Below are 25,861 nucleotides of genomic sequence, written 5' to 3' on the forward strand. Positions count from 1 at the left end.
GGGGGAGGCACGAAGGGAGGTGGGGGGTGGTACCTGAGTAGAGGGTACCAGAGAAGGCCAAGGGGAGGCAGGTAGGGACAGGAGCAGAGAGGGATTAGGAGGAGGGATGGAGGAAGGGGAGGAGTGCGGGGACAGGAGTTCAGGAAGGTTAAAAATAGGCGGAGCTTCGCGGTGGCTGTAGTGCCGAAAGGAGTGGAAAGGAGGAGGCGGAGCCGAGTCTCGAAGACGGGGGCGGGTTCTACGCGAGTGGGCGGGGCCGTGGCGTGGGCTCCGCCCGGCCGCGCTCAACGTCATGGCGCGCCTCCTGCGGGCTCTGCGGGGCCTACCCCTCCGCGAGGCGCCCGGGTGGGCTGCGCGGGGCCGACCGGACTGCGGCGGCTTCCGCGCAGGTGCTGGATCCCCGCAAGCAGGTAGGCCTTGCAGGCCCCGCCCTCACCTCCCGGCTTTCAATTTTTGTTCGCTTGCCGGGTCTCGGGGGGCCCCAGCCGGCTGGTCCTGGATCTGACTCGTCCATTCTCCGGAAGCTCCGTCGGGGCTCCTGCCCGCCCACCCCCTGCCATCTAAGTACTGCGGGCTGTAAACTTGAAGGGGCGTGGGCGGGGGAGTCCCTGACCCGTATGAGGGTTTGTGGAAAAGTACAAGTCCTCCTCCCACGTGCACACATACTTGTTTTGTTTTTTTGTATAAAATGTACTCTGGAGCCGGGCTTCCAGGTGAAGGACGGCGGTGTTGGTTGAGCAGCCCGCCCAGAGCGCTCTCTGCTGCAGCCACCCACTGCTCTGTTAACTACACTGTCCCCCTCGTCCAGTTATGCCTGCTGCTTTCCGCGTTTCAGAAGCAGGCAGTTCTAACTTTGCATGCCTGTGGATCTGCTCCCTGATCTCTATATCTGTGTTTCCAGGACCCAGGGGGAACGTGGGGACTCGTAATCCCTTCCCCCCTCTAACCCGATAACCATCGTTAGTCAGTGGCTGTGACATAGACCGGGGGAAAGTGTGCGTTTCTTCTACCACATGGCTTTGGCTGCTCTGTGGGATTGGGGCACGCTGACACCTCATCCTTTAGTACAGAGTCACTAAAGGCGACTCTAGTGGGATCTTGGGTCAGCTGGCTGTATTTCATGTCCAGTTTGGGGGACACAGTGCCATGTGTTGATTGCCTTTCTGGGCAGCTGCCCCAGCTAGCCCATCTTGGAATCCATTTGTTATGTGTCCATTGAAGATATTTAAAGATAAATATCTGTGCTATAAATGTACCCAGTCACTCGGAATTCTTTTTATCCCCTGAAAATTTCAAAATGTAGTGTTAAATAAATAAAAGCCCTGGCAGGGTGCAATGAGAGCTGATCAAATATGACTTGGGGTCACGGACCTCAGACCACTCCTGGTGTCTCTAGTCAGCCAATCTCCTGTGTGTTCTTTGCCCACTCAGTGCTAAGTGTTGACTTCCTGAGAACCACAGGTGGTGGTTCAGGCATCACAGTTCTGGGCTGGAGCCCTCCTCATTCCCCTTTAGAGGGTGGTGGTTTCAGCGGAAATTTGCCCTTTATGTTTGTACTTAGTGCTGCCGGAAACAGCCTAATAAATTGCCCTGGAATCTGCGGTTCTTCAGCAACATTAAAATTTGGCCCGACACCAATACTTAACAGGAACTGCTCACTTATCAGACACCCACTCTTGGGAATTTATTCTAAGGAAATAATTCAAAAGAAGAACAAAGTTATATGTGCAGAGATGCTTTTAACAGCACTACTCTTAAGAAGGAGAAACTGGCCATAACCCAAATGTCTGTCAGTTAAGGAATGCTTAAGTAAACCGTGAAAGTTCAATTCAACAAACTAGTAGGCAACCATTGAGAATGATAGGCAGCTGATAGTTTCGTGGTTAAGGGGTTTCAGTGCTGACGGTGCCACACCCACTGGCTGTGTGTCTTTGAGCATGTCTTGAACTTGGTAAGCATAAGCCTGTTTTTTTTTCTTTGTAAAATAAGGGTAATGATGATAGTAGGGTTATTATACAGAATAAATGAAAAAACTAAACATGTTTTATCACAATATTCGTGCTTAGTAGGTATACAATAAGCATTAGTTATAATTACATAAATGAATGGAAAGGATAAAAGTGTAGCTATATTTAACCCTGTGCTGTGTACTTAATTATCCACATTGAGGGAAAACTAATCAGACATAACAAGTACAGAGAGATGCTGACAGGAAGACATTTTATAGTCTATACATTTTACCACTTATATAAAGTTGTCACTCAAGCATTGTACGTGTACTTTTAGCAGTAAACTCAAAACCAGCAGTGGTACACATCGTAAGTAATTATACTCTGTGATAACTTCCATCCCAAACGTTGGGGTCAAAAATATGCTTTGAAGCAAAACAGTAGCTTTCCATTAGAATTCTTTAAATTTCTCACCCAGTTCAGCATTATGACCTGAAAGTTAATCAAATGTTTTCCATATAATTTAACATACCAAATAATCCTAGTTATTTTAACATTTCTTCTGAGATGCCTATAGGCCCTTTGGGATACTCAAAGTTAGCTAGAGAAAGAAACTTACAATCTGTTGTCAAAAGCACCTCAATATTCCAGTAAAGTTTTTATCTCTTAACAAGGAGAAAGAAAACCAAATTCTACTTTTATACCAGCTTACTATTAATAACAAAGTATATTTACCTAATTAAATCCAGTCTAATCTTAATCACTCCTGACAACAAATAAAACTCTTCTCAAAGTTCCCTTTTTTCACAAACCTTTTGTCACTCTTTGTATCCATATGAGTTGTCCCCATCCAGAAACAACTGAGGTAGGAGATGCATAGGCCCCTGGGGTGCACAGTTGGTGTTTGTCAAGTGGAATAAAATTCAAGGTTTTTTCTCACCCAAACCCTCCAGGGACAAGCTAGTGGCAAAAACTGAGCTCGGCTAAAGAGATAAGGTGTCGACTCCTGAGGTCAAAGAAAACTTCCCTGTCTACACATGCGCGGAAGGCTTCTTGGGGGTCGAAAAGGGAGGGGGCCCCACCCTATAATAAGCATGGACAGGCACCCTCAGGCTTCTGCGATGGGATCCATCTTAGCAAAAAGTTGCGTACTCATCGTGGGGAGGGTCCAAGGACCAGTCAGTCGTGGAAAAAAAATAATTGGCCAAATGTAAACAAAGATGGGGAAGGACTATCCAATTAAGGGATTTAAATCACCTTTTTACTGGCTTATCATTTAGGACACCCACACTCCTCTCTGGGTGGGTATTTCTGCCTTACTTCTTATGCCCTCCTCGTTAGAGAGAGTGCCCATGCCCCTTCTCTCCAGCTGTGTATTTCTTCTTCTGTCTTAAATAAATGATTTATCTGTATGCCCTCCCACTTATTGTGCTGTGTACTCATGATAAACTTTGTACCTGTTTTTACAGTTCTGCCTCCTCGAAACATTCTTGCTTTCAAATGAGGGAAAGAGCCAGGACCACTTTGCTTCTAACCTCTTGCCCCTAGTGGTCTGCTGGCTAGGATTCCTGGCTTTCATCCAGGTTACCCAGGTTCGATTCCTGGTCAGGAAGCAGCTTTCTCTTCAGAACCATTCACTGCTCTCGCCTCAGAGATCACAACCAGCTCCAGGACAACATTATTATCATCATTTTTCCTCAACAAAAAATAACCTCCATTCTTTATACCTCCTCTCACCAACACGTATCCCACTTGCTTTACACACTGAAGTGCTTCCTCATCATTTTTAGTAACTTTGATTACATATGTAAGGCAGACTTATGTACATATGTACATAACTGCATATGCAAAAAGAACCAGTTTGGGAATTTCAGAAGTTTCATAATCCATTTTTTTTCCCTTGGAGTCTAAAGAATACTGATGCCATATGTTGTTGAAAAAATTATCTTTTTCTTTAATCATAATCTCATAGCTAAAATTTTTCAAATAAATTGAACCAAATCTCCCATTTTATAAAAGACAAGAAAGATACCAATCACACAAATGGAATGCACACTCACACACCAGAAGACAGAGCTGTCGCAAATCTTCAAGACAATAACCGATACAGAGTCCCCAACGCAAACGCTCCTCGGCATCATACCCATGTCAGAACCAATTGGCGAAATGCCCAAATAGTATTTTGTGCTCAAAGAGAACTTAGCCCGGCTGCACACCGGTGGACCGACTTACTGGGTCTTGGGTCTCATCAGCTCATCCAGACACGTTTCCATTCCACCGAGGAAAAGTGTATGTACGTTGACAGCCAGTGCCGAGCAGCGGAGAAACAGGGAGGATCCCCAAAACAAAATGGATTCGGCAGCTGCTAGGAACGTCCTCTCATATCCGCCTCTTGGGGCCAGCAAGCCAGGAGCAGCAGTTCCTCACAGCCACTCTGGCGCGTCGTCATGGCCGCAGCACTGCTCAGGAAAATCCCGCGAGCCAGGTGTTGGGAGAGCGCAGCGGTCCCATGGTGAGAGCCGAAAAGCCTAACTGAAAGTAGGGTCCCGCTGCTCGCTGCTCAAAAGCTAATAGAGGCGAGAATGGTGGAAAGTTTGCTTAACTGCAGAGGCCCGCAACCTGGGCTTGGCGGGGCATGTGCAAGGAGGACTCCTGTCCCAAGGTTGACTCCTGCGCCCCACTTCAGTGGGCAAGAGCTTTTGTAGGTGATGGGAGGGGGCTACATGCAGAAACAGCACAGTCAGCTCTGACAGTCATCTTGAAATTGCTTATGCGGTGATCTAATCAGTGTCATTGATTGTTTCAAGTACAGTTCATCTTCAGTTCCAGGGTAGGTCTGTTCCTATTTCCAGGCCAGCTCTGAGAACTGCGGTAGTTTATGTCATGGCTGCAGTCTGATCATCATGTTTATTTTTTCCACCTGGTGGGGGTTTCAGTATAAGACAGCTCACAGGCTATATGGCTCAGAATTTTATCTGTATCCCTCGAGAAGGAACTAAAAGTCATTGACTTTGCTTAAATGACTAAATTATTATTATTTTGTCTCATTTGACTGTTTTCTTTTGTTTCTGTATTTTCTCACTTCTCTGATAAAATATTGTGTTTTTTTTAATATACTTATTTCGCTATTCTGGGATCTTAGTTGTGACAGGTAGGCTCTAGTTCCCTGACCAGGGATTGAACCCAGGCTCCCTGCACTGGGAGCTCAGAGTCTTAGCCTCTGGACCACCAGGGAATTCCCTGATTAAACTTATTCTTTGGCTAAAGTTATTTCACAGACAAAAGGCAGACTGAGGACATGTTGGGGAAGGACCATAGGATCCTGCTCCATTTCACTAGGACACTGCATCTCTCAGTTTCCTTCCCACCTCCCTGCTTGCCTCCATGTATCTTCAGCCTGTATATCGAGGAGAGCCTCAGAGTACAATCCTCAGGCCTTTCTGTTTTGTCTACACTCACTGACTTGAGGATCTTTCAGCCCCCCAAGATAAAAGACAGCTTCAGGCTGAGGAATCCTAAAGTTCACATTTCCACCTTAGACCTCTCCCTCTCTGTATCCATATAGCCATACTTGACACCTGCACCTGAATACCTGAATGGCATTTTAAAAGTTAACAAATTCAAAACCATGTTTCCAAACCTACTCCTCCTGAAGTCTTCCCCAACTTCCAGAGCCTAGAAGCTGTGCTTTATGACTCTTGACCTTTGCTTTCTCTCACCTCCACAACTGGCCCATCGGCAGATGCCCCCGCTCCGCCATCAGACTGTGTCCACCGACTGATCACTTCTAAGCCACTACACTGCTGCAACCCCAATCCAGGTCTCTGCCTTTCAGCAAGGGATACAGATAATATTCTGAGCCATAGCCTGTGAGCTGTCTTATAGACACTGAAACCCCCACCAGGTGGAAGAAGTAAACATGATCAGACTGCAGCTGTGACGGACGCTGCCACAGTTCTCAGAGCTGGCCGGCCTCTGTAATGGTTCTCGTGCTTCAGCCTTTACCCTGATTCTTTTTTTTTTTTTGGAATGTCTGCCACTAATTCTTTTAAAATATGTTAGATTCATTCCATGCCTCTGCTGACCTTCCACTGCCTTCCAAACTCATTGAGAACAAAAGCCAGCGTTCTTACAAAAGCCTTCAAGGCCTGAACATCCCTGGTGGGCCAGTGATTAAGAATCCACCTGCCAGTGCAGGGGACATGGGTTTGATTCCTGGTCTGGGAAGGTCCCACATGCCTTGAAGCAGCTAAGCCTGTACACCACAACTACTGAGCCCACGAATCTAGAGCCTGTGCTCTGCACCTGCCATGAGAAACCCTCACACAATAATGAAACACAGTCTCCACTCACCACAATTAGAGAAGACCCAACAGAGCCTTAACTAATTGATTAAAATAATAGTCTTCAAGGCTCTAAGTGATCTGGGCCCCATTGCCTGTCTGTTCTCATTTCTATTAACCTTCCCTGCTGGCTCCACCTGAGTCGCTCGGGCCTCTTTGCTGTTCATAGGACATGCCAGGCACACCCAGCCTGTTGCTCCTCTTGCCTGCAGTGGTCCTCCAGGTATTCATCTGACGTGTTTGTTTACATTTCCTTCAACTCTGTGCCGAAAGGCCACCTTCCTAATAAAGCCTTCGATCACTACTCTGATTTCTCTTGTGTAAGTTGAGGTGTGCAGATGATACGATCCTTTCATATTCTTAACATTGGATGATTAGAACGTTATAATAGACGTTAGACTTCCCACCCCCGCCCCCAACCCTTTGGCCAAAGAGAGTATTATCCTAGTTACTTTGTTTATACTCATGGGAAGAAAAGTAACATAGAAGCTATAGGAAGGGAAGAAAGGAAGACACAAGTGGATAAAAACCATGAAGCCCAAACATAGACTATGGTAGGTCTCAGCCTCCCTTTCAGGAATGTGTGCTGTAGGAGTCTTCTTTTTTCCACACAAGAATTTTTAATAGAGACCTCCTTTGATGAACAAAATCAGAGATACCTTTATAAACCAGCAAGGAAGAGGGTTTTAATAACCCACTGGCTCAACGATCTTTCCTCTCCAGTCTCACAGCTACTCCCAGCTGTATCCTGACAGGAAATACTCCTTTGAATGTAGTAATGGGAGAGGGATTGATTTCTACCCTCAGCAAACCAAGGAGAATTTATTCTGCTTTATTTCATATTTCAGCCGCCTCTTTAACTTCCATGCCCCAGTACAATTGGAAAACTGGCTCTCTGCTTATTACTCATCTCGTACTAAGCTAATGAGTCAATTAAAGCATTTTGTACCTGAACTTTCTGGTCTCTGTGAAGAAGGAAAGGTTGGGAGCGGAGGGGACGTTATGGTGTGTTCTGTTGGGAACTGGTGCACTTCAGGAGAGAGGCTTAGCAAGAAAAGGTCATTGTGCCTTCCTGGGTATTTTCTTGAAGCAAAATATATTTTAATAATATAAAAATATATAAAAATCCAAAACCTGATCAAAGACATCATTTGAAGCCAATAGCACCCATCTAATAATTTGCAATTTGTCAACCACTGCTATTAAATACATTCTTATACAGTAGTTATTTTGAGAGTCTAAACAATGCAATGAAATACAAAGAAACAATTAAAATACAAATATCTGTAGTGAAGGCATGACTCTAATTCTTTGGGGAAATACCTAAATTTTCTTAGACAAATCCAAGGAAGTCAAACTCAGTGTTCCTTGCTTTTTTCACTTTTTTGAAATTCCTGTTTAACAATACAGGGTCTCTTATAAAACGTCAGCCGGCTCTCTCCAAGAGTGAGTGGCAGAAGAAGCTGACACCAGAGCAGTTCCATGTCACGAGAGAAAAAGGGACGGAGCCGGTAAGCTACACTTGTTTACAGTTTCTGAGTAGATGTGTTGGGTGTGGCGCAGGACAAACTGGAGTCGATCTCACTACAAAACCTAACCTGGTGCTGTTCTCTCAGATCACCCCACCTTCTCCTTCCCATATGTACAAGGAAAGCCAGTGGGAGTTTGATGTATGAAGCAGGGCACGCAAAGCCATTGCTCTGGGACAGCCTGGAGGGGTGTGGGGAGTGTGAGGGGGGCTCAGGCGAGAGGGAACACATGTATGCCTATGGCCGATGCATGTTGATGTATGGTAAAAGCCATCACGATATTATAAGGTAATTACCCTCCAATTAAAATTAAAAAAAACAAAAACAAAAACATCATTTTCTTTACTAATCTGGCACCCTCCACTGCTCTCCTCTGGCCATGAATATCCATCCAGTTACGCAAGCCAGAAACCTCTCTCTAGACACATTGCCCTCCGGCGGCCAGTCCACCCACTCAGCCTCCTGAATGACTGTCTCATCACCCTGCTTCTCTCCACTGCTCGCCCCTGTAGGCTGGTCCAGGCCCCACCATCCTGGGTTCAAAAGCAGCTGCCTCAGCTGTGCTCCTCACATTTGTCCTTGCTCCTCACCTTGCCATTCTCCTCCCGGCCGCCAAAGAGATCATTTGAAAATGGATATGACCACATCACCCCCTACTCTAAATTCTTGTTTTCAAAGTAAAAGAAAAAAGTTTAAAGTGGCTAATAAGGCCCTGAAGCTCTGGTCCCTACCTCCCACGTCCATCCTCAGATCTGGCCACTTTTCCTCATTTAGCTCCAAGACCCGGGGCTTTCCCCACTTCAGGCCCTTTCACCCTCTGTCCTCCCCGAACTCCAACCCATTCAAACCCACCTTTCAGCTCTTGGCCCGAGTCTCACCTGCAAAGGGAAGCCTTTCCCCAGCCCCAAGCTGGGTTTTCCCTGCTTAGTACCTGCCGTCCAATACATGACATATCCTGCAGGTAGTGGGTACTCAAAAAATCAAGCGTTGGGACTGTTGAACCACTGCAGGCCAAGAGGGGGACATATTACTGAAACTGTCTTCAATAACCTCAGCTTTCTTCCCTTTCCTGAGAAAGCAGCCCTCAGTGGTTACTCAGTATAGTACCATTTTTACCACGCTGAGTTTCACAGCAAGTCATTTGTCTTAGGCCCAAATATGACCACTGGAAAATAGCTATGGAGCCAGGTTAGTAGATATTTTCATTTGTGAAGCAGACCCCCTAGAGTGGACCACAGCACAGCAGTTTTGAATGTTGTAGGATATTTATATCTTTGAAGTTAGCGGTCCCTGCAAAATTCAGGTAAGCTATCCATGTGCTGGAGCCATATAATCATGGTCTCACCTTCAACTTCACTGCCAATCCAAAGTCATTAGACAGACCAGAAGATCCCATAGATTCTGGTGAAATACTGCTATTTTTGAAAACTTCCTGTGGGTAGGGTTTTAATAAAGGCTTCCTCGGAAAGAGACTGTTGTTGTTGTTTAGCTGGTCAGTTGTGTTGTTGACGGCTGGGTCTCCAGTGCCTGGAAAAGAGCCCAGCATAGAGCAGGTAATCCTTATGTGTGTGTGTGCTCAGTCATGTCCGACTCTTTGCAACCCCATGGACTGTAGCCCACCAGGCTCCTCTGTCCATGGGATTCTCCAGGTAAGAGTACTGGAGCAGGTTGCCACTTCCTCCTTCATGGGATCTTCCTAACCCAGGATTTGAACCTGAATCTCCTGCATTGGCAGATGGATTCTTTACCACTGAGCCACCAGGTAAGCCCAGGAAAGATACTTATACTAGCCATTATGCAGATAGCACAAGAGAGCTAGCTGTGATTCCCTGAGCAGTTGTGTGTCTTCCCAGAGCACTGTAAGTCAGCCCTATTCTGAAGGGCAGAGCCACACAGGGTTTGGAGTTGGAAGTGGTAGCCTGAAGATAAGCTGCCAGATGTTTAGGAGAATAAATACGTGGGATTCTCAGACAGATGGTGTGTTATACTCTGCATTTGGCCATTTTACAAAATGAGCATCATCCATTATTTTAAGTAATGTTATAAATCCCTTTCAGTTGATTCATTTCCACATGTAACTTTTTAGAATGCTGCAGAACGATAAGCCTCCATAAGCTCCATGAGGCTAAGAAAAGAGAAGGGAAACACCTCAGCCTTCTATTTGGTGACTCAAAATTAAAATTCAGTTGCATGTGCTTTTTGTTGGGCAGCAGTAACCTGCTAGCCCTCTGCCAAGTGCGACAAGGGGGTTCACAGACTAGTTGAGCAGTAACTAAAAATCAGATATCAGGGACTTCTCCAGTGGTCCAGTGGTTAAGGCTCCACACAACCAAGGTTGGTTGTGGGCCCAGGTTCAATCCCTGGTTGGTAGGGGGCCCAGGTTCAATCCCTGGTCAGGGAACTAGATCCCATATGCTGCAACTGAGTTCACATGTCACAACTAAAGATCTCACGTGCCATAACTAAGATCCAGTGCAGTCAAATAAGTATTTTTTTAAAAAGTCAAATGTCTGTTCAGTTCAGTTCAGTCACTCAGTCGTGTCCGACTCTTTGCAACCCCATGAATCGCAGCATGCCAGGCCTCCCTGTCCATCACCAACTCCCGGAGTTCACCCAAACTCATGTCCATTGAGTCGGTGATGCCATCCAGACATCTCATCCTCGGTCGTCCCCTTCTCCCCCCACCCCCAATCCCTCCCAGCACCAGGGTCTTTTCCAATGAGTCAGCTCTTCACATGAGGTGGCCAAAGTACTGGAGTTTCAGCTTTAGCATCATTCCTTTCAATGAACACCCAGGACTGATCTCGTTTAGAATGGACTGGTTGTATCTCCTTGCAGTCCAAGGGACTCTCAAGAGTCTTCTCCAACACCACAGTTCAAAAGCATCAATTCTTTGGCGCTCAGCTTTCTTCACAGTTCAACTCTCACATCCATACATGACCACTGGAAAAACTATAGCCTTGACTAGACGGACCTTTGTTGGCAAAGTAATGTCTCTGCTTTTGAATATGCTATCTAGGTTGGTCATAACTTTCCAAAGAGTAAGCTTTTTTTAATTTCATGGCTGCAGTCACCATCTGCAGTGATTTTGGAGCCCCCCAAAATAAAGTCTGACACTGTTTCCACTGTTTCCCCATCTATTTCCCATGAAGTGATGGGACCAGATGCCATGATTTTAGTTTTCTGAATGTTGAGCTTTAAGCCAACTTTTTCACTCTCCTCTTTTACTTTCATCAAGAGGCTTTTTAGTTCCTCTTCACTTTCTGCCATAAAGGTGGTGTCATTTCATATCTGAGGTTATTGATATTTCTCCAGGCAATCTTGATTCCAGCTTGTGCTTCTTCCAGCCCAGAATTTCTCATGATGTACTCTGCATTTAAGTTAAATAAGCAGGGTAACAATATACAGCCTTGACGTACTCCTTTCCCTATTTGGAACCAGTCTGTTGTTCCATGTCCAGTTCTAACTGTTGCTTCCTGACCTGCATATAGGTTTCTCAAGAGGCAGGTCAGGTGGTCTGGTATTCCCATCTCTTTCAGAATTTTCCACAGTTTATCGTGATCCACACAGTCAAAGGCTTTGGCATAATCAATAAAGCAGAAATAGATGTTTTTCTGGAACTCTCTTGATTTTTTGATGATCCAGCAGATGTTGGCAATTTGATCTCTGGTTCCTCTGCCTTTTCTAAAACCAGCTTGAACATCTAGAAGTTCATGGTTCACGTATTGCTGAAGCCTGGCTTGGAGAATTTTGAGCATTACTTTACTAGCGTGTGAGATGAGTGCAATTGTGCGGTAGTTTGAGCATTCCTTGGCATTGCCTTTCTTTGGGATTGGAATGAAAACTGACCTTTTCCAGTCCTGTGGCCACTGCTGAGTTTTCCAAAGTTGCTGGCATATTGAGTGCAGCACTTTCACAGCATCATCTTTCAGGATTTGAAATAGCTCAACTGGAATTCCATCACCTCCACTAGCTTTGTTCGTAGTGATGCTTTCTAAGGCCCACTTGACTTCACATTCCAGGATGTCTGGCTCTAGGTGAGTGATCACATCATCGTGATTACCTGGGTCACGAAGATCTTTTTTGTACAGTTCTTCTGTGTATTCTTGCCGCCTCTTCTTAATATCTTCTGCTTCTGTTAGGTCCATACCATTTCTATCCTTTATGGAGCCCATCTCGAATGTCAGTAGAAGCTAGGTTTTGTGCAGGTTACTGTTTGCCTTCCAGATCTGCCATCCACATGCTTCACTCTGCTCTGAACTCTGGGAAGGCTAAGCAGCTCCCTTGCCCTCTTGACTCCTGATTGAGTTTGGCCCCTGGGAGATGCCAGCAAGATCAGAGGACACAGTAGAAAAACAGGCATCAAGGGTCCATTGGGGCTGTGTTCCTCCCACGCAGCTTGCAGCCTCCCCATCCCCCACCCCCGCAGGCAACCCGCCCTTCCAGCTTTGGCCTCATGGGTTCTGCCCACTCTGTGCCTCACAGGCCAGTAGGGCAGTGTGTTCTCAGTCACTAGCCCAGAGATGCTTCACCTTCCCTGGCTGGTATCCATCGGCCCTGTCCCCATCTTTGTAAATATTTCTCTGTGAAATAACCTGCAAATCATTTAAGTGTATCATCCGTTTCCAACAGGTGTGTAGTATTAACAAGATCAAAGAAGGGAAAGGCTGCGTTGGTGCGCACATAGTCTTAGTTTGGGCTTCTCTAGCAGGATGTCACAGACGAGGGTCCTTAAACAACAAACATTTGTTGCTCACAGTTCTGGGGGCTGAGAAATCCGAGATCAAGGTGCCAAACAATTTGGTTCTGATAAGGACTCTCTTCTTGGTTTGCAGATGGTCACCTTCTTGCCGTGTCCTGACGTTGGGGAGAAAGAGGTCATCCCTCTCATGTCTCTTCTTCCCAGGGCACTAATCCCACTCTTGAGGGCTCCACCCTTATGAACTAATCACCTCCCAAAGGCCTCACTTCCAATACCATCACCTTGGGGGTTAGGGCTTAAACATGAATTTGGAGGGGATACACAAACATTTAGGGGCTTCTCTGTGGTAAAGCAGTAAGGAATCCATCTGCAGTGCAGGAGACACAGGTTCAATCCCTGGATCAGGAAGATTCCCTGGAGGAGGAGATGGCAACCCACTCCAGTATTCTTGCCTGGAAAATTCCATGGACAGAGGAGCCTGGTGGGCTACAGTCCATGGCAGTGCAGAACATTTAGTCCATAGGATAGATTTTGAAAACCGGGGAAGGGGTATCTTTTTGTCTCTGTCTCTGACCACCTCCCCGTACAGTCACTCATTTCAGTTCTCTCTTCAAAACAATTCTTAAATCCGTCCTCATCTTGTTATTTCCACTATTCTTGCCATAGTTAAATCCAGGCCTGAACTGGTGGCCGTTTGACTGTCCTTTGAGTGCTCCTTCTAAAAACCAGCTCTGATTGTGTGTGCACCCAGTTTAAAAGTTTCCAGTGGCTTTCCATTTTCAGTAAGCTGGCACTTTAACTCTTTAGCATCATCAACTCAATGGACATGAGTTTGGGCAAACTCCAGGAGATAGTGAAGGACAGAGCAGCCTGGTGTGCTGCAGTCCATGGGATGGCAAAGAGTCAGACAAGACTGAGCGCCTGAACAACAACAAGCATGGTCTGATTAAAGCTGCTATGATCTGGCCCTCCCTGCCTATCCAGCAACCTCTTCTTCCTCCTCCACGTTGCTCTGTTCTGTGATGTGAGCCCAGCCCAGGCTGCTCTGTCTGAAATTTCTTTATCTGATTAACTCCTTTATCTGATTAACTCCTTCTCATCCTTCAAAACTCACTTTAGTGTCTTGGCATTTTCCTGTAATAAACACTAGTCAGCCATGCAATGAAAAATAATGATGATAAAAGGTTAAAGAAAAAGAAAACCCTGATCTCAGACATCTCATATATGACCTGGTCCAGAAAGGTTTCATGAAGACTTCCCTAGTAGTAAAGGGACTCGTGGTACCCGCCACTCGCTGCTAACCTCCCCATCAGAACTGCGGTCACATGCTGTGACCACTGCCAGCTCACATCTCTTCCCGACTTGGTAGCAAATTCCTGGTGCAGGAACCATGGTTAGTGTAGTTCTGTTTTGTTTTTCCATCTCTGCAACCTTAGTACCCAGTGCAGCATTGGCTACACACTTGGTTTTCAAGTAATACTGGAATGAGAGAATGAAATAGAAGCTGGGTGTGGCCCTAAATAATATGACAGGACTTGTATAAAATTAAGGAGAAAGGGTGAGAGGGTAGACAGTAGGAAATCAGGCAAGGAGGCAGAGGAGAGATGTCATTTCATAAAATATGTCAGCAAAGGATCCTTTTATGTCTGATTTTTTAACTTACTGTGGTTACCAGTTCCCTGTCACTTCCTCTCTCCAACTGTCCCTGCAATAACAAATATTATATTGTGAATATTAGCATGCTGTCCGGATCCCATAAGTAGGCATTTCCAGATCAGCTTCACATCTGGGTAGCCCTTTGGCATGTTTGTCTCTTCAGCCCAGGTGGGAGAGAGGCGAAACTTCCTTTTCATCCCAGATACCCTTTGTGCCAGCGTGAGGTGCAAGCCTTCAAGGGGACAGGCCAGAAAAAGACCAGCTCACCACTGTTAGATGTCTGCAGCCAAGTTTAGGGATTTTAGAGAGGGAAGACATCCAAGTGTGCCCAGATGGTGGGCTCAGTAGGTTAATTTGAAATTGACTGTTATGCTGCTCCCTGAAAATGTGCTGTTACTCCGACCATGGGAATGTGAACGTTTGACTGGGGATTTGTCTAGAGAGGGCTGAAGGGGCCGCTTGTTTCCTAAATCAGCTCTGGGACTCAGTGACCCATCCCGTGTTCAGCTTCTCTTCCAAAGAGTAGGACAGTGCCTGCCACCAGCCACTGCTTGTGGATTTTCACAGGAGGCTCATGCAACAGTTTCTCTTTCTTGAAATTTCTTTGATAGAGAAGATGGAATTGGGCAAAAATGGTCTTTGTTTGTTCCAAACAATGAGATCAGTTTACCAAATAACATTTAAAAAAATACATAGTAGTCTTGGCTCACTCATTGATTGAAGTCTGCTGTTCTCGGAACCTGCAAACTCCTTAAGCCACAATTTAATGTGGTAATTTCATCTAAGTAGTAATTTAGGCACTGGGAGAATCTCGCTCGTTATTTAGCATTTATTCAGTATGAAGTACCCTAAACACCACGTGAAGCATATTAAAGGCATAACCCCAATCTCACTGAGCTTTGCTTTTTAATGTATCTATCGCCGTCTTTAATTGGAGATTTCAGAGTGCTTTAGTCAGTGGACTAGATTCCTGTTGTATTAACTTTTGAAATGGAGGCCGAGATCTAACACAATCCAGAGGCCCATTCTCTTGCTTTTTCACAGGCTTTGATGCTCTTGGATGAAAGGTGCTATATAAATACAAAGCATTATTAAGGTCATAATTTGAATATTTGGCACAATAAAGGCGGTCGTAAACAAGCCTGCAGACTGCTCCACTGGGCATGTTGTAATTTTCTCTCCAGTGATACTTGCACTTTGTGAAATTAGTACAAAAATTCCTTTATTGGAGAACTTAATCTTGGATTTAGATCTGCTGTATCATGTCCTGCTGGTGTTATGAGAAACCTGAACAGTGATATATCTCATTTACTTTCAGCCTTTCAGTGGGATCTACCTGAATAACAAGGAACCAGGGATGTATCACTGTGTGTGTTGCGACAGCCCGCTCTTCAGGTGAGATAAAGACCAAGAGGGACCAAAGGAGAGTGAGCCTCAAAATTCATACCGCTCTGTCTTTTGGGGCCTTGGATAAATATTGGATTGGCTAGAAAATTCACTTGGGTTTTTCCATAGGATCTTACAAACTTTTTGACCAACCTAATACATCCCATGGTTTTCATTCCTGATTAACTTGGTTACTATAAGGAGGGCTGTTCATTAAGATTCTTGCCTGTCTTATTATTATTTATAGCATTAACATGTTAGCCTATAGTCTTTCTTTCTGTATCTGCAAGAATAGCAAAAAGCAAACCAAAAAAAAAAAAAAAACTTGGTGGGCACCTTAAGATAAAGCTATTAGTTTTTCCCTGGGAAAGTATTTAAAGACATCTAAACCATAATGGTATTTGCTTGACCCATGTGATTAAAACTATATCTCTCCCAGGGAAAAAATGGGTTTATAATTTAATTTAGGAAATGTAGAATTTTATGAGGATGGATTCCCCACAGTGCTTGACAGTAGTGAATACCATGCCTCTTCTATATAGCTAAAAGTAAATTTAATTGTCCCTTGATTTCAAAGCCTCTTTTAAGTCAATCAGGATCTGAAATCTCTCAACAAAGGCTTTTTTGTTTAGACATGCAGGAAACAGTCTAAAAAAAGTAGATTCGATGAAGAAGAAAGGAAAACATCTTTGAAGTCCCATTTTTCAGAAGTTCAAAGATGTTTTTTATTTCTTTTGCATCAACCCTAAATTGGTTTAGAATAAAATATAAATCAAGCCAGGTCTGTGAATCTGCCATTAGGCCGTGCTTCATTATGTGCTCTGGGTTTTCAGCAGACTGGGCTTTCCTGGGCTGCTGGCTGCTAATGGGGGCTGAATTTGGAAAGCCAAACCCCGCCTGCAAAGATGAGCAATGATCAGGATTGATTTTCCCTCATGCTCACAGAAGGGCAGGCCTTCGCCGGGATTCATTCACTCTGTCAGTGGCTGGTGAAGAAACAGCAAAGATGGCAGTCAGGCTGAGAAGATGGCCTGGGGGAGCTGGCAGTGGTAAAATGCATGCAGATTTCTGAACCACTAGTTACTGTTTGACCTTTGGTTCTGTTTAAAGGGGGAGGGGTGGGACTTGAGATGGCCAACCTGCTTTTAGCCAAACAACCATGTTGTAAACATATAAAAGATGGCTTTGTGACTGCAGTAAGCAGCCAGAGGTTCTGTTTCTAGCTTTTGACCATCATCCTTGCGAGAACATGTTCCTCCATTTTAGTTTTTGTTGTTTTGACTTCATTGGTGTTCCAGTTTCTGCACCTGTGAAGATGACACTTTCTTCCTACCCAGTGCCCAGCATGGGCACCTCGCAGGCTCTGTTGGGGAATCAGAGTGTTGGGGCAGGGGAGGGACTGGAGAGACCAGAGCAAAAACCTCTGTCCAGTAGAACTTTCTGCAGTGCTGGAAATATTCTATATCTGCTCCATCCACTTTGGTGGCCACTAATCACGTGTGGCTATTGAACACCTGAAATGTGGCTGATGCGACTAAAACACTGAATTTTTTATCTTATTTCATTTAAGGTAATTTAAACTTGAAAGACCAATGCTAGTCCAAATTAAGGAAGTTGAGTGACCATCTTCACAGCAGCCAAGACTAATAAAACCATCCAAAAGGTCTCCAAAAGCCCTTTCAGCAAGTGGCTAGTTTACTGACCTGCCAATCTGCCAACCTATTTGTTTCTTTTTAATCATTTAGTTTTAGCTGCAGTTTCCATTTTCATTTCTTAAGGATTTTTGAGTTTGTTCTATTTTTTTCCTCCTGCAGCTTAGTCTGAGAAAAATAAGAATATATTCATAAGAATCTTTTATGTTCTAGAATCTTCTGTGCTATTAAAGATGCATTTGTTTATAAGAGAGACAATGTAGTAGAGTGGTGAAGTCTGTAGATATGCATCCTGGCTTAATTGCTGTGTGACCTTGGACAACTTTCTTAACCCCTCTGTGCCTTGCTTTCCCCACCGGTAAAATGAGCATGTTAGTAGTCCTGAACTCATAAAGCTATTGGGAGGAATAACTGATCAGATCAGATCAGTTGCTCAGTCGTATCCGACTCTTTGCAACCCCATGAATCGCAGCACGCTAGGCCTCCCTGTCCATCACCAACTCCCGGAGTTCACTCAGACTCACGTCCATCAAGTCAGTGATGCCATCCAGCCATCTCATCCTCTGTCGTCCCCTTCTCCTCCTGCCCCCAATCCCTCCCAGCATCAGAGTCTTTTCCAATGAGTCAACTCTTCGCATGAGGTGGCCAAAGTACTGGTGTTTCAGCTTTAGCATCATTCCTTCCCAAGAAATCCCAGGACTGATCTCCTTCAGAATGGACTGGTTGGATCTCCTTGCAGTCCAAGGGACTCTCAAGAGTCTTCTCCAACACCACAGTTCAAAAGCATCAATTCTTCAGCGCTCAGCCTTCTTCACAGTCCAACTCTCACATCCATACATGACCACAGGAAAAACCATAGCCTTGACTAGACGAATCTTTGTTGGCAAAGTAATGTCTCTTTTGAATATGCTATCTAGGTTGGTCATAACTTTCCTTCCAAGGAGTAAGCGTCTTTTAATTTCATGGCTGCAGTCAGCATCTGTAGTGATTTTGGAGCCCAGAAAAATAAAGTCTGACGGTGTTTCCACTGTTTCCCCATCTATTTCCCATGAAGTGGTGGGACCGGATGCCATGATCTTCATTTTCTGAATGTTGAGTTTTAAGCCAACTTTTTCACTCTCCACTTTCACTTTCATCAAGAGGCTTTTTTAGTTCCTCTTCACTTTCTGCCATAAGGGTGGTGTCATCTGCATATCTGAGGTTATTGATATTTCTCCCAGCAATCTTGATTCCAGCTTGTGTTTCTTCCAGTCCAGCGTTTCTCATGATGTACTCTGCATATAAGTTAAATAAACAGGGTGATAATATACAGCCTTGACGTACTCCTTTCCCTATTTGGAACCAGTCTGTTGTTCCATGTCCAGTTCTAACTGTTGCTTCCTGACCTGCATACAAATTTCTCAAGAGGCAGATCAGGTGGTCTGGTATTTCCATCTCTTTCAGAATTTTCCACAGTTGATTGTGATCCACACAGTCAAAGGCTTTGGCATAGTCAATAAAGCAGAAATAGATGTTTTTCTGGAACTCTCTTGCTTTTTCCATGATCCAGAGGATGTTGGCAATTTGATCTCTGGTTCTTCTGCCTTTTCTAAAACCAGCTTGAACATCAGGAAGTTCACGGAACAGAGTTATGCGTTAATACACATGAAAGCAGCAGAGCAATGCCTGACACATGCCAAGCACCAGATAGATGTTAGCAATGAGATTCTTACAGACAGAGCCTTCTTAGGGCCTTATACATGAAAGTGTTTTTGATAATGAGGAACTCCTAAGAAATCTCTTCTAATTAATGAGAATCTATAAATGAAGACTATATTCCTGACAGTGCTTCCCATTCAAGAGGGTAGATAACTGTCAGGATTCTTGTTGGACCTCTCATTTTCCCTCTCTTCCCGTCCCCAGTCTCCATCCTCAGTAATAGAGAACAGGGGTATAGAAGAAATGAACATCCCTTCAAATACTCGCACACAGTCAAAAGGAGGTGAAAAATCAACCAAAACTAAACAGTTAAGAAATCAAGTGGATGAGGGATCACAGCCACTTGGCCACTGGGCTCCTTGCTGCCTGCAGACTTCCCTTCGAGCTGAACCAGTATGGTTCAGGGGAGCTGCTGACTCTCCAACTCAGAGTCATTTGATTCAGGGTTTCCAGGTCAAGAGCACTGGACTCCAGACTGTCACTTCATTAACCTTGGAATTATGTGACTTCGACCCCTTCCTCTATTCCCTTTCCTTCCTCCTCTACAATTCTGGATGTGTTTATTAAAATCTACTGTGAGATCACACTTTTGACGGTCATAAATCTTTTTAGAATAGAAGGAAACTGAGAGCCTGATGTTAGTTCCCTTTTTACAGAATATCCTGGCACCCCACGTGTTGTAGGAACTAGGTAATATTGTTAACCTTTTCTGTGCTCCTGATTCCTTGAAATGAATGGGAATTCTTCTACCATGAGGATTGTCAGTTATCACCAAGTGCCTCTTGCTGCTGGTTTGGGGGCCATGGAGTTTCTAGAAACAATGACAAAAACAAAGCAAATAAACATATAACAAAACTAAATAAAAGGAATCCCTTAAAGAGTATACATAATATACATCTTTACTCCCTTTAAGAGTAAAGATGGTCCAGAATGGTTTTAGTTTCTCAAGGGCAGGCCTTACAATCTGCTAATCATTTAAATATATATATTGCAATTTCTAATTGCCCTTAATATTTAAGTTTTCCCTCTTAAATGATATATTATGGGCCTCTCATATTACCTGGTAAAATCTCCAGATTCTGTTAATTGCATCAATAAAAGTTTATTGTTTCCCATAAAACGTTTTAAATGACTTTTTATTAGTCTTAGAGTCATTCATTAAAAAAATTATTATATTCATAATTCTCTATCAGATTTGCTTTAATGATCACTAGTTTATATATAATGTTGAGGATGGAAAAGCTATGATTAAAGGATATTTAAAATGTTTTTCCCCGGACCAAAGTGGCTCAGATGAATATTTTTGAACCCTTGGAAAAGAAAAGGGGTTGCAGAGAACCCAGTCTGAATAGGTGTGTGCACATGTGCTCAGTTGTATCCAACTCTTTGCAACCCTGTGGACTGTAGCCTGCCAGGCTTCTCTGTCCATAGGATTCTCCGGGCAAGAATACTGGAGTGGTTGCTGTTTCCTTCTCCAGGGGATCTTCCTGACCCAGGGCTCGAACCCACATCTCCTGCATTGGTAGGCAGATTCTTTACCACTGAGCCACCTAGGAAGCCCCAGTCTGAATGTGCAGACACTTCTAATTGGACCCACAGCTGCAAAAATTTCATGGATACCTGTTACTAATAATAATAATGATATTTTAAAAATCATAACCACTAACTTAGGTACCATGTGTCCAACACGATGGTAAAAACGCTAAATGAAGAAAGCATCTTGGTCAATCCTCTGCAACCCTGTGAGGTAACAATGCTGTTACTATTCTGTGGACGAAGGAACAGAGACTTTACGAGGTTAAATAACTTGCCAAGGTCGTACAGACATACCAGAGCCCGGATTCACACCCCAGGCTCTCAGAAGTCAACCTCAGAGCTGTACCTGAGTTTCTGGGATCTTTCCAGGGCTCTTCAAGGTGCTTTCTTTTCTGTGTATCCAGGAGACTGGGGCTTCCCTAGTAGCTCAGACGGTAAAGAATCTGCTGGCAACGCAGGAGACCTGGGTTCGATCTCTGTGTTGGGAAGATCCCCTGGAGAAGGGCATGGCAACCCACTCTAGTACTCATGCCTGGAGAGTCCCGTGGACAGAGGAACCTGGCAGGCTATAGTCCATAGGGTCGCACAGAGTCGGACATGACTGAAGCAACTTAGCACACACCCACACGTCCAAGAGACTACACCCTCTTCCTACACTTCAGTCAAAACAATGCTGCAGCAGATTGAATGCATGAGCACATCTGGAGATTCAATTGTCATTTTTTTAAGGCTAGACCTTAAAGAGATTTGCAAAAAGTAGAAATAGAGACAGACATAGAGATCAAACATATGGATACCAAAGTGGAAAGGGGGGTTGGGATGAATTGGGAGACTGGGGTTGATATATATACACTATTGATACTATGTGTAAAACAGATAACCAGTGAGAACCTACTGTACGGCACAGGGGACTTTATCCAGTGCTCTGTGGTGACCTAAATGGGACGGAAATCCAAAAACAGAAAGAACGTTTGTATGTGTGTGGCCGATTCATTTTGCTGTACAGTAGAGACTAACACAACACTGCAAAGCAACGACACTCCAATACAAATTAATTTTTTAAAAAGAGATTTGCAGAGTCATAAAACAGTGCAACTCATCCCACTAAATGTTTGTTTCAGTTTGGAAAACAGAATTATCTGTTGTAACAATAGGTTGTGTTAGCCTATAATGAATTTATTATTTTAAAAAATAATTCAACGCATAAATGTCTTTAAAACTCTCACTCATAATTTCTAATTTGTTAACTGCTTATAGGCACAACTCATGTAAACCAAGCTCTCAGAGATCCTTGATAATTTTTTAGTATCGGGTCCCGGGACCGGAGTGTTTGAGTCACTGACCTACCCGAGACTCGTTCTGCTGGGTTTGCGCTCTAAACTGAGCTTCCGTCTGTGCTTGTGTTCTAGGGGTTTGATTATTTGCCACTTTGCCCCTCTTTTCACTCAGTTTTTGTTTTGCAGACTTTACAATTCATTTCTTGTCTCTCCCCCAGATAGACAGAGCCATTCCCCTGCCATTTAAATTTCTGAAACTTGTTTTTCTAGCATGATGTAAAGGAGTTCATCTTTGGGGACTTCCCTGGTGGTCCGCGGTTGAGACTCTGCTTCCAATGCAGGGGACGCAGGTTCAATCCCTACTTAGGGAAACTAGGATCCCACATGCTGCAAAGTGTGGCCAAAATTTTTTTTAAAAAGAAAGAAAAGGAGTTCATGTAACAAAGTATTTAGAGTGGGTCTCTGATGAGTAGATCTGCTTGTTGCCCTCCTCCCCCTTTTGTTGGCACCTCTGTTCTCCCCACCCCCTACCCCCAGCATCATTCATTCCTGTGGGGCTTTCCCAGGAAGGCCACTGCACTGCAGTGATGAGTCTGGGTGCCCAGGCTTATTAATCACTACGTGCTCCACTGCATAGCTCCCTAAGCCCTCAGAGCATCTCTATAACGTAGATGTTACTGTCCCCAAGTTACAGGTAAGAACACTGTGACTTGGACAGGGAAGCAGCCCGTCCGGTTTCACACAGCTAAGAAGTGGCAGAGGCAGCTCTTGAATCCCCAAAGGCAGTCAGGCTCTGTGTTCAGATAATCAAAAGTTCCTGTGGCTGACATGGCTGTTTGATCAGTTCTCACGTTTCTCTGACTCGCTGAACCTGCGATACGCTAAACACTTTGGCCACTCGTTTCATTTCAATTTCCCCCTTCCCTACGTTTCAAACTTGGGCATTTAATCTGTTTCCTAACGTGGAGCAGTTCACAAAGCTCCTTGTGTTTGTGGTCCTTGTTGAAGCTTGAGAGGGATGCCTTCAACATCAAAGGAACAAGAAATCTTTGACGTGACGAGACAGCATCTTGAATAGTGGAGGTGTGGTGGGCAGACCCCTGTGGTTCAGAGAACTGGCCTTGAGATGTGGCAGAGAAGAAGGGAATCAATTTCTGCTCTGTAGAGACGTGGGTTGGGGCACACAGTGCTCTTTGTTTGTTCATAGCGGTTTTCACAGCTGTAGGTGTCGTGATTTCTAACACAGCTCTGAGAAGAAGTTCTGCTCCGGCACGGGATGGCCTTCGTTCTCTGAGGCTCATGGGACATCTGGCTCTGATGAGAGTAACACGGGGATCCTGAGACGTGCGGACACCTCGTTGGGACTAGCTCGCACAGAGGTCGTCTGTAAGCAGGTGGGTGTCTTTGTTTTGTGTGTTTTGTTTTCCCCTGTGCCTCCTGAGTGCAGTGGAGAGCTCACTTGTCCTTGCACATCTGGTGTTATGGACGGGAGCGCTTTTGTCATGGAAGCACTTTGGGTTTCTCCTGGGCTGCTACCAGTTCCTCTCTCCCATCACTCCCAGCACTGCAGACCAAAGAAGGAGCCTTGCCTGGTTCTAGCCTTGCAGAGTGGGAGTGAGCGAGGGTCTGAAAGAAAGAGCTGGCCCTTCACATTCTGTTGTGCAGGGAGAGCAGCAGGAAGGTCCAGGGTGATGGCATCTCTCTGCCCCCTTCCGCTCTGCAGCATGTCGCCTATAAGCAGAGCAGTACCAAAGGTGACATCAGGGCTTATTTCTCCTGGGAGCCTGGCAGGAGACAGTGGCTTAAATCCAGACAGCAGATTCAACTTCATATCTTTGGGTGCTCAAATGTTCTGGTTTTGTAAGCAGATAAATGTAGCTTAGTCTTGTCTTCAGTGAAAAAAACAATAATAATATACTGGCTACAAGATTCACTCACTCAGGAACTGTGATACTACTTTTTTTTTTTTTTTTTTAATCTATTTGGCTGCCCCTGGTCTTAGTTTTGGCATGTGGGATCTAGTTCCTTGACCAGGGATCGAATCCAGGCCCCCTGCACTGGGACCAGGGAAGTCCCAATGCATTGTATCAATGAATCATAATAACAGCTCTGTTACGTAGGTATAATTATCATCCCCATTTCATAGATGAGTAAATCAAGGCCTAAGATAAATCACTTGCTTACATTCTCACTGATCAAGTAGAGAGCTATTTACCACCCCATGCGCTCTACATCCTTTCATTTCTGAATCAAATTCTGATACAATAGACTTTCCCCCAATACCGAGGTCAAAGACGTGAGTGGGCCCGCCAGGTGGGGTTCATCTGTCTGGGTTTTACTTAAAGAGCCTTTTCCCTGGTGAGAGATGACAGAGGCTGCTCTCCTTGCAGTGTGAAGCTCACCTCGGCCATGTGTTCCCCGACGGACCTGGGCCTGCTGGGCAGAGGTTCTGCATCAACAGTGTGGCGCTCCGGTTCAAGCCAAGAAAACACTGACCACCTCCGAGTTCCCTTCCCTCCCTCGCCACTCCCTCACTTCCAAATTCAATTTGCAGAACTTATGTGAATGACTTTTTGTGACCCCATGAGGTGTAGCCCGCCAGCCTCCTTGTCCATGGAATTTTCCAGGCAAGAATACTGGAGTGGTTAGCCATTCCCTTCTCCAGATCTTCCCAACCCAGGGATCAAACCCAGATCTCCCGCATTGCAGGCAGATCCTTTACTGTCTGAGCCACCAGGGAAGCCCGATGTGAATGACTACCCATTGTGAATGGTAGTTTTATTAACTACCAAACCAAAGCTAAGTTCACTGCTGGCACCACGCAAACCACACCTTCTCTGATTTACTACCTGGAGTCAACTCAGCCCTGGCTCTGGCTTTGACTAGAATTTCACAAAATGACAGAGGGAAAACTGTTTCCACTAAATCGACTTCTGTGGGCTTTGCCTGGACCAGAGGACATGACTCTAGGGACGCTTGGAGGCAGATGGATAAACCAAAAAAATATTCCTACAAAACGACCCTGAACCTTCCATCACAGTTAAGTTCTCCCCAGACATATACAGGTGAGAGATCAAGTGAAAAGAGGAAGGAAAATATGGCATTAGAGTACTCCACAGTTCCAGCACTGAAGGAGGCATTGAGGAGAAGGAGGAGGAGAGTTGTGGACAAGGTGGGTTTCGGGAGCACGCCTGGAGATCCATGGGATGCATGATTTTTTTTTTTTTTTTTTCCCAAACGTTAATAAACTGTCTTGAACATTCTGGTTCCAACCTCTCTACCTGCAACTACATTTCAATGGGAATACGCTAGATTGCAGTGATAATGAATACTGCGTGGCTACAAAGTTAAACTTTAAAGTGTCCAAATAAAATATTTACTAAAATTTGTTTGCTTTTTATCTAAATCTGTGAATTTTCTCTCTTACAAAAGTGACTAAATCAAATGCCAAAAAATAATTAAATCACCTGGTCGTAGTTATTGGTTACATCAATGGTAATAGCAACTCACGTGTTTTTTATGAACTGAGTTTTTAATGATTTGTTACTGAAAACGTTTACGTCATTTTCTTTGAAACTTTATGGACAGAAAAGAAGCTTAAGTGTTCCATTTTTCTCTGTATTACTGTGCAGGTGTGAATGAATTAAAGACCTTGATGCAGGGAAATAGATTATCATGAATTCTCTGATGGGTCCATTCTAATCACGAGTCCTTAGAAGTAGAGAACCTTTCCTGGCTGGGGTCAGAGAGAGGTGGTGATGGAATATGGGTCAGAGAGATGCTGCTTTGCTGGCTTGAAAGTTGAAGGAAGAGAACCATGAGCTCAAGAATGGGAACAGCGTCGAGGAGATGGAAAAGGCCAGAAAACAGCTCCTCCCCTAGAGCGTTCCAAAAGGAATGCAGCCCCACCAACACCTATTTTATAACCCGGTGAGATGCTCTTCAGACTTCTGTGTAACTGCAAGATACTGAATGTGTTGTCTTAAACCACCCAGCTTGTGGTTGGTTGGTACAGCAGCAGCAGAAAACTAATACAAGAATCTTATCCCCTTTAGTTCTAGTCACCTCAGAAATTTTCTGCTGCCTATGGAGATAATTATCATTAATAATTTATAATCTAATAGATTTAATAC

At 44.5% G+C, this 25,861-nt stretch overlaps 1 protein-coding gene across 2 annotated transcripts; it reads left to right on the top strand.

Annotated features, from left to right (window-relative positions):
• Nucleotides 1-254: 254 nt before the first annotated feature.
• On the top strand, nucleotides 255-25,116 carry MSRB2 (methionine sulfoxide reductase B2). 2 transcript variants are annotated; one of them, XM_070380995.1, is made up of 6 exons: nucleotides 303-410; nucleotides 3,419-4,461; nucleotides 7,703-7,803; nucleotides 15,498-15,574; nucleotides 22,975-23,122; nucleotides 24,119-25,116. In XM_070380995.1, the coding sequence occupies exons 2-6, from the start codon at nucleotides 4,299-4,301 to the stop codon at nucleotides 24,221-24,223; spliced, it is 594 nt and encodes a 197-aa protein (XP_070237096.1). In that variant the 5' UTR covers nucleotides 303-410; nucleotides 3,419-4,298; the 3' UTR covers nucleotides 24,224-25,116. The 2 variants fall into 2 exon arrangements, with proteins under 2 accessions (XP_005911975.2, XP_070237096.1); XM_005911913.3 differs by lacking the exon at nucleotides 3,419-4,461 and having other exon boundaries at nucleotides 255-410.
• Nucleotides 25,117-25,861: the final 745 nt, after the last annotated feature.

The sequence above is a fragment of the Bos mutus genome, chromosome 13 (genome assembly GCF_027580195.1).
Source record: "Bos mutus isolate GX-2022 chromosome 13, NWIPB_WYAK_1.1, whole genome shotgun sequence".
Taxonomy (NCBI): Eukaryota; Metazoa; Chordata; class Mammalia; order Artiodactyla; family Bovidae; genus Bos; species Bos mutus.

Bases quoted from the DNA above. Each gene is read 5' to 3' on its own strand.
- MSRB2 (XM_070380995.1), top strand. From the start codon at position 4,299: ATGGATTCGGCAGCTGCTAGGAACGTCCTCTCATATCCGCCTCTTGGG. The intron at 4,462-7,702 runs GTGAGAGCCGAA...TTAACAATACAG, and splicing joins GAGAGCGCAGCGGTCCCATG to GGTCTCTTATAAAACGTCAG. The intron at 23,123-24,118 runs GTGGGTGTCTTT...CTCTCCTTGCAG, and splicing joins CAGAGGTCGTCTGTAAGCAG to TGTGAAGCTCACCTCGGCCA.